This window comes from Cydia amplana, chromosome Z (assembly GCF_948474715.1).
Source record: "Cydia amplana chromosome Z, ilCydAmpl1.1, whole genome shotgun sequence".
NCBI lineage: Eukaryota > Metazoa > Arthropoda > Insecta > Lepidoptera > Tortricidae > Cydia > Cydia amplana.
The window spans coordinates 28,885,823-28,899,993 of record NC_086096.1 but is presented as its reverse complement, the minus strand read 5'-3'; the positions used below and the strand labels follow the sequence as shown (position 1 = coordinate 28,899,993).

Here is a 14,171-nt window from a genome sequence, read left to right as displayed (position 1 = left end):
AAATAACGTTCCTTGTACCACAGACAGTACCAAGACAGTACTAATTTAAGGCCTCATACACAGCGCTTTTTCAACGGTAGTATTGCACCGTTTTGAAGCCCACTCCACACCGTAGGCCCGCAGGAAGAGGCTTGACGGTGCGGTGCGATAGTGTGGAAGTCCACGCCAGATGACGCCAGTACGAGCAATTCCCTTGCAATTCCTAGAACCGCTCCACGACTCTTCTCTTTCCGCACATTTATATACTCTAGTTTTTACTTAATTTTTTAGGGTTCCGTACCCAAAGGGTAAAAAACGGGACCCTATTACTAAGACTTCGCTGTCCGTCCGTCTGTCCGTCCGTCCGTCTGTCACCAGGCTGTATCTCATGAACCGCGATAGCTAGACAATTGAAATTTTCACAAATGATGTATCTCTGTTGCCGCTATAACAACAAATACTAAAAATAAAATAAAATAAATATTTAAGGGGGGCTCCCATACAACCAACACGATTTTTTTGCTCTATTTTTTGTTGACGGTGCGGAACCCTCCGTGCGCGAGTCCGACTCGCACTTGGCCGGTTGTTTTTCTTATTGACTGCTATTTTGCTGCTATTATAGCACACACCTGTACCATACTTGTACTGCTTTGGTTTCCTCCGAAAACGGTGCCGTCATATAGCGGCCGTCTCCATACAAATACTACGACATCCATATTTAGCCGTATTATTTAGTATGGAGACGGCCGCTATATGACGGCACCGCTATCCTAGGAAAACCGATCTTTATAGGACGATTCTATCTAGCAACTACAGTCAAACCAAACAATTGAACTCATAAAACATGTTTCAATTTATTAAATCTTATTTATTGATTACGTTTGGCTTCACTACATAACACTTGTTCTGATCAATATAATATATATCCTTTGATTTTTTTAGTATAATCCGAACAGTTTTCCTAATAGCTGCTGCAGCGTCGACAACTGGAACTGCGGCGGCGCCGGCGACAACGTCGTTCACGAAAGTAAATGTAGCATGTATACCCAAACACCACTGTTAATAGAGCAGCTAACAAAAACACTTGGTATTTGGGATCTTTAATATATTCGCTCACATCTGACAAAGATCTCTGATCATCTGATGTTACGCTTGGTTTGCGAAGGTCCCCTATTGACATTTTAAAATAGCGTTTTCTCGTTCAATCAATCTCGTTAATCACAACTGCGCCGTCTACACGGTTGTGAACAGGATTTATTTGCAGCATACCATACCAAAGATATCAGCAGAGCCATGAGACTAACTATCAAGACTACAACAGCACAGTTGTTGGAATCACTTCTGCCCCTAGACTTAGTGGGCGTTTTCTTTTTTGAGACTGCCTTCATTAACACACTTCCTCCGCCAGGCTCCGGAATGGTCATATTTTTGGTTATATAATTATTATTCTTACTTCGGTACACAAATAAATTGAACCGTGTCAATATGCGCAAAAAAATCCATTAGATCGGTGGTTATGATTAGGAATGCATGCCTCTAATTAGAGAGAAATACATGGAGCTTAGGAATGCATACCTATTATTGTAAGAATAACTCAATCTCAAATCCAGTCAATTTTTAGGTTTTTTTATTATTATTATTTCACGGTAGATTTCAGTACAGGGCTTTTTACATTTTGACACCAAATCACAATTGTCTCTTAAATTGTCATAGGTCATAGGTACTTATACTTGACTTGACAGTCAAAACAAAGAGATTGATTACTTAATTCGCCAGTGTTTATTTTTTTATTTTAGCATTCTTCTGAGGCTTTTCTGAGGGACTACCGCGAAAACAGAATTTCGCAAATTGCGGGCATGCTTCTCTGTCACTCTAATTACGCCTTCATTGGAGTAAAAGAGCAAGATCCCCGCAATTTGCGAAATTCGGTTTTCGCGGTAACCCCTCTGCTTGCGACTTCGTCTGCGTGGAATGACCCGAATGACGATGATGAATAATAACAACTGCCCTTGGAATCAGTCATGGTATAATAATATACGAATCAGTAATTTAGGTACAGTCACAGTCAGCTCAATTAATAACTCTTCTAAAACCTGTAAAAACTAATCATAGATGGTAGGATCCTATAGTAGAAGAGCCGGCCGTAAAATTTCTAACCGACTTGATACTACGATGAAATGCAGAATGGTTTCCCATAAAAGTGATGCTAAGTGCGAATTCGATAGTCTGCCACGGCGGAACTTGCCGAAAGTACGAAAAAGAAGGCCACTTCCGGTGCGAAAAAAGGGGGCTGATTTAACCCACCTGATACCGAAATAATAGTTAAGGGCACTGCGGGCAAGACCGTCTACAAGGCAAGTCCGTCAACACGTTATAACTTTTGAATTTAACTACTGGGTGATTCATGAGACGTGAGCAGGACTAAGCCTACACAATCAGTAAATGTAAAAGAATCGTTCACCACAATATTTAAGTAAAACAATCACGCTTTTTTTCTGTTGTTAAACTTATTGGTAAGGACAAATTTAATTATCTACAATCATCACCCTACAACATTTCATTAACAAAGATAAAACCTTTTTAACCGTTATGACAGCACTTTGCGTATGAAGAAAATAAAATATCACACTTAAGCATAAGGTCTGTGCACTTAAGTGAGAATATCTGGGTGAATATAAAAACTCGAAAATGCGCGTTTTCCCAGAGATAAGACCCAGCTAGATCGATTTTTCGCCCCCGAAAACCCCCATATAGCAAATTTCATCGAAATCCCGATATATATATATATATATATATACAAATATATATATATAAATAAATAAATAAATAAATAAACAAGAATTGCTCGTTTAAAGGTATTAGATAAATAAATATATAAATAAACAAGAATTGCTCGTTTAAAGGTATTAGATACGTACTTACGATTTTTCAAAAGTAACCAGACTCCGATGACATTGGACATGACCTTGGAGGACATGACACTTGTTATGTATAAAACAAAGAGGGTGACGATAAAAGTCGTAAATAAATTTTTAACTTTTTTTAAACAGTATAAATTAAAGTTAATCTCACAAATACTGGTACGAACCAGTTGTTTATTAACTTACTGTATGCGTGGGCTTGATCCTGCTCACGTCTCCTGAATATCCCTGTATATATGTAGGTAGGTAGGTAGACATTTTTTATTTATTTTGCCCGCAGCCAGTGCCCGCAGCGATTTACACAAGCAAGTATTATATATGTCATAATTACAAATTCCGCCGTGCCAGTTTATTAACTCAGTTAATATAATATTAAGTAGCAATAAGTGGGAGTTAAATTAAAAGATATAAAATATGTTAAAATAAATACATTATATTTTTAATTAAGCACGTACAAAATATTCAACAACCAAAGAAGCTTTATATTTCCTAAATGACAACATTTAGAAAAATATTATTAAAGGGAAAGTTAGTAAACCAGCACGTCAAAACCCACAAAATAGACACTCTTTGAGGAATAAGAGGAGAATGTGGTAGCAGAAGTCTCCCTTTCGGGCCGTCTCGTTCGGCACGCTCGCCGGAGACGAGAGCGCAGTCTATTTTATAATGTGTCTTTGGACCATTGAGCTATTATTACTAACGTTACTAACATTATACTTCAATGCTTTGGACGGCGCACGTACAAGGCCATCATGGCCGCACGCGCAATAACGAAATAATGATCGCTTGATGTATGTAATCTGTAATTACTTACCGATAAAATGAAATCTCATAAATTTATTAGATTTTTCTGTAACAGTTTTTACACCCTTTCACAACACAACTACCTAGACGTTTTTTTAAATTGTAAAATGCATTACGTGACAAGTTGACAACTTCACATTGCGCTGCTCGGCTCCCGACTGAGCGCGCTGGTGTGAATAAATGCGACTTTCACACCCATGAACTGGCCCCTTTCGTAGTGCCCCTAAAGCGCGTCCTTACGAAGTAATATATATGTCCATGGTAAACAGGCCCTAAGGCAAGTGTACACGCTCGTAGGTGTCTTTGGGAAAGTAGCTTAATTTAAACTCAGGAATGCATCCTTGAAATTAACAGTTTAAAAAAACATGATATATAAGCGTGTAGGTTGAATGCTATTAGTTCACATAGCCATTGCCATTTATATTAACACATTTGCGGACAGTAAGTGACCTCATCTGAGACAAGAGACTATGCGACTGCCGAGTTGTACAACTTAATCAGACTTGTAAAATTAAACAACATACCATTGGTAATAAAAGTTTATAGTGAAAATTACATATTATTATACATGTTAACAAACACCAAAATGAGCTAGTTAACTAAAACATAACATCCTTAAAAACATTTTGAATAAGGCTTTTAAGGATTAGAGTAAAAGTATGCACAACAAGCCGACTTTGGCCTTAACTGCTAGTCCTACAGGGCCTTCTGCCAGGGAAGGAGGGGTCCTTTCTATAATAGAAAAACTTACTCAAACGTTAAACTTGACTGTTTGCAAAAGAAAATCATCAAATCAGACTAGTCTATATCCTCTAAACTTAATTTGAATGTTTATACAATAAAACTTAAAGATAACAAGTCCTCATATTTCCCGTAAAACTAATGATAAAGAAAAAGTGGCTCAACTTCTACATTCAAATAAAAACTTGATTCAAGCCACTCGTTTCAAATACTTTTGCCAAATTACTAAGGCTAAATCATAGCTACCTGCACACTCTATTTCATATAAAAGCACAAACATTAATAATGCACTTAAATCTAAATGTCTAAAGAGTTTTACATGGCTATGGAGATTCGAGAATGTCTATTCTATATCAGGAAGATCCTCTTCCTCGGCAGAACTGGAGTCGTCCTTTTCAAGTTCATCCCCAAATGGGCCTATTTTGTTTGAAAACATGTCATTCATCTCAAGCATGCCATCATCGCTTTCATCCTCCTCCTGCCAGCGATTGAAGTCCACCTTTAGCCAATGGTGCTTCTTCTTGTCACTCGTTAGTGTGGGCCAAAATGACTCATCCGTCTTTTCTTTCATTAACACGAGCTCAATGTATCTGCCTTTGTTGACTTCTGTGCTCTTCTCGGGATCTATTTCGGCATACAAGGGTATATCAACTTGAAGTAGTTTGCGGTCTGGAGCACATATTCCTCTAAATGAAACCGATTTCTTTTCAATTTTTATATCCGGTTTTTCACATTCAACATTAAATGTCAAAAAAACACGAGTGCTTCTCTGAGCCCATGAAACCGATGGTGGGATAGCGATTGTTTCCGAAGTCATAATAACTGAAATGACAATATTATTATAGTCATCTAACCCGTATTGCAATTAGACTCGCATGGCTACAACATAGGCTTTAAATACTTACAGGGGTTAAATAATAGCTTGTTTGCGATATCAGCACGTTGCTACACAGTCGGCAGTTACAGGAAACCAACGAAAATGAAAACCAATCGTCACGTCATCGTCAAGTACTGTCATATTCAGTGTGATCAGTATAAAAAATAAATACTCAAAATATTATATTTCGAAAGTGCTAGAATAACACGCTATCGCACCAAGGTCGCAGTGCGGTGCGATAGTGCTTAAGTCCTAAGCGCCCTCCAGACTATGTGCGTGAATCTACTCTTTGTTTTTTTATTAATTACACAGTTTGGTCGACATAGTGACCAGCGACTGCTTTTTTTGTGAAAAGATTGGTGTCGTAACCGAAAGGCGACGTCACCACCAAGGACGAAAGGGAAAGGAAATTTATAGAAATAAGGATTTGGATAGAGAAGAGAAGTTAACTTGCAGCAAAACAATAACGCTATTACAGAATGTTTTGAGTTTATTGCAGGAGTTACCAGTTAAAACCTTCATAGTTGCTAATGTGATGTAATGCATTCTGGCTGACAAGAATTTGAACTTAGCCCGTTTCTACACTTGTAATAGTCGATTTAGACTCTCGCGCGAGTCACGAGACGAGCCGCGAGCCGAGCCCGAGACGTGAGTGTAAGCGGTGGGCTCGCGGCTCGTCTCGTGGCTCGCAAGCTCGTCGAGCTAATATAATTTAAACACTAACGGCACGGCATAAGGTTTATAACCGAATGACAACCCGAATGCGAGTGTAAACGGTGGACTCGCGTCTCGTGGCGCGGCTCGCGGCTCGTCTCGTGGCTCGCGCGGGAGTCTAAATTGACTATAAGTTTTACTTACGTAAGTACGGACACAGGTGCGATAGTGTGTTATCACTATAAATAATGAGAGCGAGGAACATGGAGGAAGAGGACCAGGTGCGGTGCGGAGGCGAATTGCGGCACGAAGCCGCGATTCACGCACATACTCACATAGTCTGGAGGGGGCTTATCGGTCGATTTGACTATCCCGTCGACTGGCCTTAAAATAAATCATCCTAGTGATTATAATAGCCGGTTTAAACTCTCGCGCGAGCCACGAGACGAGCCGCGAGCCCACCGCTTACACTCTCGTCTCGTGGCGCGGCTCGCGGCTCGTCTCGTGGCTCGCGCGAGAGTTTAAACCGGGGGTTTCAAGCCATAGCAGTGAAAGCATGCGTTGATTGCGGTGAATACAAAATTATACAATTTAAATTAAAGCCTACCTTGATACTTGATATCTAAAGTAGCGATCCATCGTAAGTCACCGGTCAATTTGCAACTTAAATCTTGTGCTTTCTTGATCTTAACGCACATAAACACAAAGATTTGTTAATTGAGTTGATCTGAGCCAAGATTTGGCACCTGGTACTTACTCTTTCTTTAAAGATAAGCCTATTATAGTGGCTCTAAAAGTTTGATACGTTATTAATATGACTGTATCCAATAGAACTTTAGTTCAAATTGCTGCCTGGGGTGGCATAATAGTGAGCACTACAGGGTTTTATCTACAACACCGGTTAATTGATAAGGTCCGAGACTACGAGTATTACAGAAATGCACTTAAAACCTTGCGAACTCATGCCGGGGCTGTGTACTATTTAGGAGAACCCATTAAAGACAAACGTTTTAAAATTACAGACCCAGAAAATAATTTCGCAGATGACAAATCTGCTAGATTTAAAATTCCGGTGGCGGGTCCAAAAGATAGAGGAACATACAGTTTTTGGGCTGAAAAGATCAATGACGAATGGAAACTAACTCGTGCTGAACTTGAATTGAAATCAAAACCAGATTCCAAGTTGGTGATATTGAAATAAGTAAATGTGGTTAGATATTCCAGACTTCTAATAAGGTAGTAATAGTCAAAAGTTGTATTAAATTTGTGTAACTATGTAAATGTTTATTTATTTGTTTCATATAGTTATTTTCCCTTTGTTTAGGCCAAGTAGAAACTAAATTCCTATTGTTGCTGCAGGTGAGAGTAAAACTTTTGCACCTTCCTGTGATATGAATCCTGATATTACCACTGTCATTTCACCTGATAGGTATATTAACACATTCAGTGCCAAAAACCCGACTAGCGGGTATTTTATGATTTAGTTCCCAGACGGGATAACCAAATATTTATATGAAGAAATGTTTGTGGCCTGGCATGGACGTCTTGTTTGGCTGGGTGGCAATGAACGTGTTAACACTGTCATGAAGTTACTGACACTGTTTTTCAGGAAAACTACAATGTTGAAGCATTTTGTTGGGACAGCGAAAGAGCAGTTTTTTTATCACAATACTTTACTTTGTCTGGTAAAAGCACTTGAGGGGCAAAACATAACAGTAGATTTGCGACATGACAGCCATGTCTGTGGAGAGGTCATCTTAGTTGATGGGTATGTTTTATTTTGCTACTATTGCACATATAATGACATGAGGTATGTCTATTCCCAAATGCCTGTAACTAGTTTATGTAGCTCCAGCTTATAAAACAAATTAAATAGGGCAAAAACATGTTTTGTATGAAAAACTAAATTCACTGTATTCTTTTAACAATGGTATCCGAAGCTAAAAGTTACATTCAAATAAGGCCCATTGTATACCTAATGTGATGTGATAACTGATAATCCATACAAATAGTACATCTAAATTTAATTAACTCTGTCATGGTAAACAATGAATGCGCAGCAGAACCAAGGATTTTCAGATTGAGGAAGCCCAAGAGTGGGGGCACCGAACACAGAGTTGTGCGGAGCAAATGCAGCTTACATACACCCAGCTGCAAAATAGCATGGCCGCTTTATAAATGAATTGATTAATAATGTGTCCATCGAATTTTGCAACTAGCTGTAGGTACAATTCCTCAAAGCTTGTGCGCAGATAGACCTACGTGGCGTGTAATAACTATACCAACATCAATGTGCTACTTGTACATGTAGATAATAATATTGTGTTTTAGGTACATGAACATTTCTTTTGGAACAGCAGTTTTCGTTGACTCTAAAGGCAATGAGTTCGTCTACGATAATCTGTTCATACAGGGACGCAATATCAGATACGTCCACATTCCCGAAAATGTGAGTATAGTTGTTACTATTATATTATATACATATGTATATGCCTTACGGTGCCGAGCTATTATGGCTCTGAAGCATCTAAAAGTACCAGGGCACCAGCTAGATTTCTTCTTTCACACGGTATAAGTACATATACTTAAATACCTACTAACCTCGTTCATGATATTAATTGCCGGTCTATAACTTCGGCTCGCTCGCCCTTTTATCTCACATTCATCCGACAAATCCCTATTTTCGGGCCTTCGTTATTATAAAGCTCCATCTCCATATCGCGCGGCAAACCATCGAACATTGGCTCGCGCGGCAGCCGCGCGCAATGGATACCGGGCTGCCGCGCGAGCCAACTCGATGCGTCTTCTAATAACATTTTATGATACCTAACTATTAAACATTATTTACACCAGATGGCGGCAAGGGATACTATTAAAACGGAATTATTAAAAGTTGCCCCAAAACCTAGAAATCAAAATGAGCAAGTACGAAAATCTAGAAAAGCCAAGAAAGCGCTCAAGCTTCACATGGAAACCGTGGCCAGACTGCAAGACACTAAGGACTGCTGATCAGTCATCTTTAGATAGGTTCATTACTCACTACTTGTACATATCTCTCATTGTCACATGCTCACATCATTGTTTTTATGAAAGAAATAAAATAGAGACAAAGTACCTATACTTTGTTTGAAATTTAATCCTACACGCCCTATAACAACCTTATAAAAACCAAATCAGGTTAGATAGAAGACCCCCTTAATCCGCCAAAGGCAGAAAGAGTAACCGCTACAAGCACCCTTAGTTTGGGAAATACTGATATTAAACAGGGTGTTTGGTACATCGTTTGCCAAATTAAAACACCTACATCTGCTTATACATCTAGAAAATAAAATGCGCACGTTTTCCCCCCAGCTCTATACCAGTCTTTCATTTCAGTTGTAAAAAAAACAATGCGCATTTTTTTTCTAGGCAGCAGAAGATAGCAAATGACTCAACCTATCTGCCGTTTTAATTTGGCAAACCAAACCAAACACCCTGTTTAGGAGTGGGTGTTACTGTGCCAATAATGTTTAACACTCATAAGTAAATCATATTATTATGAAAAAAAAAACTGCACTTATACAATTAAACTAGAGATACGATTTTGTAACATTTATTCGATAATTTCTTACTTTCCTAAAGCCAATTACATAAAAATACATAAAATATGAGACACGTACAAAATTAGGCTTACGTTGCATTTTCGCGGGTCAATTAGTAGGTACATCATCTTCCTCGCGTTGTCCCGGCATTTTGCCACGGCTCATGGGAGCCTGGGGTCCGCTTGGCAACTAATCCCAGTAATTGGCGTGGGCACTAGTTTATACGAAAGCGACTGCCATCTGACCTTCCAACCCAGAGGGTAAACTAGGCCCGTATTGGGATTAGTCCGGTTTCTTCACGATGTTTTCCTTCACCGAAAAGCGACTGCTGGTAAATATCAAATGATATTTCGTACATAAGTTCCGAAAAACTCATTGGTACGAGCCGGGGTTCAACTCGCGACCTCCGGATTGCAAGTCGCACGCTCTTACCGCTAGGCCACCAGCGCTTCAATCTTATACGTAAGGTATATTTTATGACAGTAACATAGCTGTTGAGCGAACCATAAGAATTAGGTATTATATAACAATAACATTCAAAATAAGACAGTATTTATTTTGTTAGGTACTAATTTATATTTCAAGTAAATAAGGGCACCAGATGATGATACTGAAACTTGTAGAATCCTAATACTTACATCAAATAAAATAATAATTGATAAATATATACTAAAGATTTGATTTTTAGGGTTCCGTAGCCAAATGGCAAAAAACGGAACCCTTATAGATTCGTCATGTCTGTCTGTCTGTCTGTCTGTCCGTCTGTCCGTCTGTCCGTCTGTCTGTCCGTCCGTATGTCACAGCCACTTTTCTCCGAAACTATAAGAACTAAACTGTTGAAACTTGGTAAGTAGATGTATTCTGTGAACCGCATTAAGATTTTCACACAAAAATAGAAAAAAAACAATAAATTTTTGGGGTTCCCCATACTTCGAACTGAAACTCAAAATTTTTTTTTTTCATCAAACCCATACGTGTGGGGTATCTATGGATAGGTCTTCAAAAATGATATTGAGGTTTCTAATATCGTTTTTTTCTAAACTGAATAGTTTGCGCGAGAGACACTTCCAAAGTGGTAAAATGTGTGTCCCCCCCCCCCCCCTAACTTCTAAAATAAGAGAATAATAAAACAAAAAAATATATATGATGTACATTACCATGTAAACTTCCACCGAAAATTGGTTTGAACGAGATCTAGTAAGTAGTTTTTTTTTATACGTCATAAATCGCCTAAATACGGAACCCTTCATGGGCGAGTCCGACTCGCACTTGTTTTCTAAACTGAATAGTTTGAGCGAGAGACACTTCCAAAGTGGTAAAATGTGTGTCCCCCCCCCCCCCTGTAACTTCTAAAATAAGAGAATGATAAAACTAAAAAAAAATATATGATGTACATTACCATGTAAACTTCCACCGAAAATTGGTTTGAACGAGATCTAGTTTAATACGTCATAAATCCCCTAAATACGGAACCCTTCATGGGCGAGTCCGACTCGCACTTGGCCGCTTTTTTTATATTTAAATACTGTATAACTGTTAAAAAACCGTACAAGTGCGAGTCGACTCGCGTTCCAAGGGTTCCGTACATTACACAATTTTTAACCGACTTCAATTTCATAGAAGGAGGAGGTTCTGTATTCGGGTTAGTCTATTTTTTTAGGGTTCCGTACCCAAAGGGTAAAAACGGGACCCTATTACTAAGACTCCGCTGTCCGTCCGTCCGTCCGTCCGTCTGTCACCAGGCTGTATCTCACGAACCGTGATAGCTAGACAGTTGAAATTTTCACAGATGATGTATTTCTGTTGCCGCTATAACAACAAATACTAAAAACAGAATAAAATAAAGATTTAAGTGGGGCTCCCATACAACAAACGTGATTTTTGACCGAAGTTAAGCAACGTCGGGCGGGGTCAGTACTTGGATGGGTGACCGTTTTTTTGCTTGTTTTGCTCTATTTTTTGTTGATGGTGCGGAACCCTCCGTGCGCGAGTCCGACTCGCACTTGGCCGGTTTTTTTATGTACGTTCACCGATTACTCCGACATTCGTGGTCCGATTTGAGTAATTCTTTTTTTGTTTGAAAGGAGCTACCTCCAAGTTGGTCCCATATTAATTTGGTTCTGTTCTGATGATGGGGGAATTGATGAGGAATTGAGGGAACTCCTCAATTTTTAAAGGCACATGCATGGTGATTTGGGTGTTTTCTTAAGCAACTCGAGTATTTTCTCCCGAAAACCACCAATTTGATGAAGTAGACCTGATGATGATGATTGTTTTGATGATAATGATGATGATTTTTAAAAATGTAGTATGTTCAGCGATTAATTCGGCACCTGTGATCCGATTTGAGTAATTCTTTTTTTGTTTGGAAGAAGTTACCTCCAAGGTGTTTCCGTATTATTTTTGGTTCTGGTCTGATGATGAAATCCATGAGGAATTGAGGGAACTCCTCAATTTTTAAAGGCACGTGTAAAGTGATTTCGGTGTTTCCTAAAGTATCTCGAGCATTTGCTTCGGAAAACCACCAATTTGATGTAGTGCGACTGTAGCCTTACCATGAGTTCGACACTACCCCTGATCAGTAGCCATATCACAAGTTTGGCATTGACATATTCGCTATTAACGTCTTCGTAACTTACTTTTTATGCATCTCGCTCGCACTAATATGCCAGTGCGAGCGAGATGCAAAGAAAGTAAGTTACACACACGCTAGCGAATATATTAATGTCAAACTCGTGGTATGCTGGTAAGGCTACTGATCGGGGGTTAGGGTTTGGGATTAAGGGGTCGGGGACTGGCGGTTGAAGGGCTGCTTCAGGGTCGAGGGGTTCCTGGATCAGGGGTTGATGCGCTGTGAGGTTGAGTGATCGGGGGGGTTGAGGAATTGGGTCAGTGGCGGGGCGGAGGATGGATTTAGTGTAGTGATAGTGACAGGAATTATAATTTCCCAGACGGACTGGGGAAAATTCCTGATTAGGTACACGAATTTAATGTTAAACGTGATCTCGTTTTTCATTCAAGCGTCGCGCTCTTAACAATGCGTTAAAACAAAAAATTGAAAAATAAAAACTTTACAAAAAAAAGAAAACCGACTTCAAAAAATATGAAATAAAATATTATCCTTTTTGAAGTCTATGTGTTACCGACTGATATGTTTGAAGTCGGTGCCAAGCCAAGTAGTAACAATACCAGTCAAAAATAATCAGCTTTATGGCTATAAATCCCATTAGAACTATACTAATAATAACTATTGTAAATGTGCAAGTAATTCTGTCTGCCTCTTTGTCGCCTTTTCATGGCTAAACAACTGAACTGCTTTAGGTGAAATTTGGCAAAAAGGTAAATTCCTTGAATTGTTTTATATTTTGAAATGTAGTCCTCTGGATAAGGGACGGGAAATAACTCAGTCCCAATCCCACACATTGGTAAGAAATGTTCTTTAAAAATACGACGGCTAAAAAATGCATTGGATTTACACTATGTGCCGACAAACATGGTATGGACTGCGCCAAGAAGGTTTGATCGTGTGTTCTTAGGTACAGTCGACGTCAAAGATATGTTTACACTTTTGCACCTTACTCCTTTGTAATAAGGCGAAAAGTGTAAACATATTTTTAACGTCAACTGTACCTACAGAAAGTACGTTCATTGTCGTCGTGTAAGACAATCCAACGTACATCCTTATTGAATCGGACCAAAATCATGGTATGCAACAAAATTTGGCTTGGCACCGACTTCAAACATATCAGTTTGTAACGCATAGACTTCAAAAAGGATAATATTTTATTTCATCCTTTTTGAAGTCGGTTATTTTATTGTAAAAAGTTTTTATTAACAATATGTTTTTTTTTAATGAAAAGGGAGTAAAATGTTTTTTGCTAAACTATTTATCTTAAAATTATAAAAAAATATTTGAGATGAATGAAATGAAATGATGAGATGAAATGAGCTCTTTCATTTGATATGTAACACGATATAGTTGCATTGCTGTTTTACCCCCAAAAGTGGCCTTCATATTTAAAATTCATTTTTTTACGTTACATGTATTTTTAACAATATGTTTTTTTTAATGATAAGTGAGTAAATAGTAGATTGTTAACCAAGGGGTGAAATGCACTCATTTCTGCCGAGGCAGTAGCTCGAACGCAGTGAGAGCGCCAATAGTCCGAGGCTGAAATGATGCCTTTCACCTGAGTTAAACACTCTACTTTTCATTTCGAATACGAAGAAAGTAAAATGCATGTGTTTTTTAATAACGTGAGTAAATATAAATTTTCATAATATTTCTTGAGGGTACTTTCAATTAACAATTTAGCCAAACGGATCGTTATTTATGGAATGCGGAGTTAAATATCAGAATGGAAATTGTATAACAAATCCATTTAAACCCAAATTTCAATTGCCCATTGTATTTTTTTTTAAATCGTAATTGGAACGTAAAATGCTCCAGTGCAGAAACGTATCATTTTCTGCACACCTTAGAACAACAATGGTGAGAGTCAGGATGGCGGGTGTATGTAAACAAAAATAAACAAAAAGCATACCATATTTTAGTACCTAATTTGTACTATTTGGTACCTCATATAAAAAAATTAGTACCTCACGGTATTTAAA

General features: G+C 38.5%; 2 protein-coding genes and 1 long non-coding RNA gene across 3 annotated transcripts; 2 read left to right on the top strand and 1 right to left on the bottom strand.

The window, feature by feature from the left end:
- Positions 1 to 4,700: 4,700 nt before the first annotated feature.
- On the bottom strand, positions 4,701 to 5,436 carry LOC134661633 (uncharacterized protein CG16817-like). The gene is made up of 2 exons (XM_063517774.1): positions 5,351 to 5,436; positions 4,701 to 5,267 (listed from the first exon to the last, which is right to left on the bottom strand). The coding sequence occupies exon 2, from the start codon at positions 5,260 to 5,262 to the stop codon at positions 4,789 to 4,791; it is 474 nt and encodes a 157-aa protein (XP_063373844.1). The 5' UTR covers positions 5,263 to 5,267; positions 5,351 to 5,436; the 3' UTR covers positions 4,701 to 4,788.
- Positions 5,437 to 6,552: 1,116 nt separating this feature from the next.
- LOC134661036 (uncharacterized) lies at positions 6,553 to 7,213 on the top strand. Its single transcript, XR_010097920.1, has 2 exons — positions 6,553 to 6,889; positions 6,999 to 7,213. It is a non-coding gene; the product is annotated as an uncharacterized LOC134661036 (long non-coding RNA).
- Positions 7,214 to 7,575: 362 nt separating this feature from the next.
- LOC134661035 (U7 snRNA-associated Sm-like protein LSm10) lies at positions 7,576 to 9,003 on the top strand. Its single transcript, XM_063516936.1, has 3 exons — positions 7,576 to 7,744; positions 8,308 to 8,425; positions 8,830 to 9,003. Exons 1-3 carry the CDS (start codon positions 7,596 to 7,598, stop codon positions 8,983 to 8,985), a joined length of 423 nt encoding a protein of 140 aa, XP_063373006.1. The 5' UTR covers positions 7,576 to 7,595; the 3' UTR covers positions 8,986 to 9,003.
- Positions 9,004 to 14,171: the final 5,168 nt, after the last annotated feature.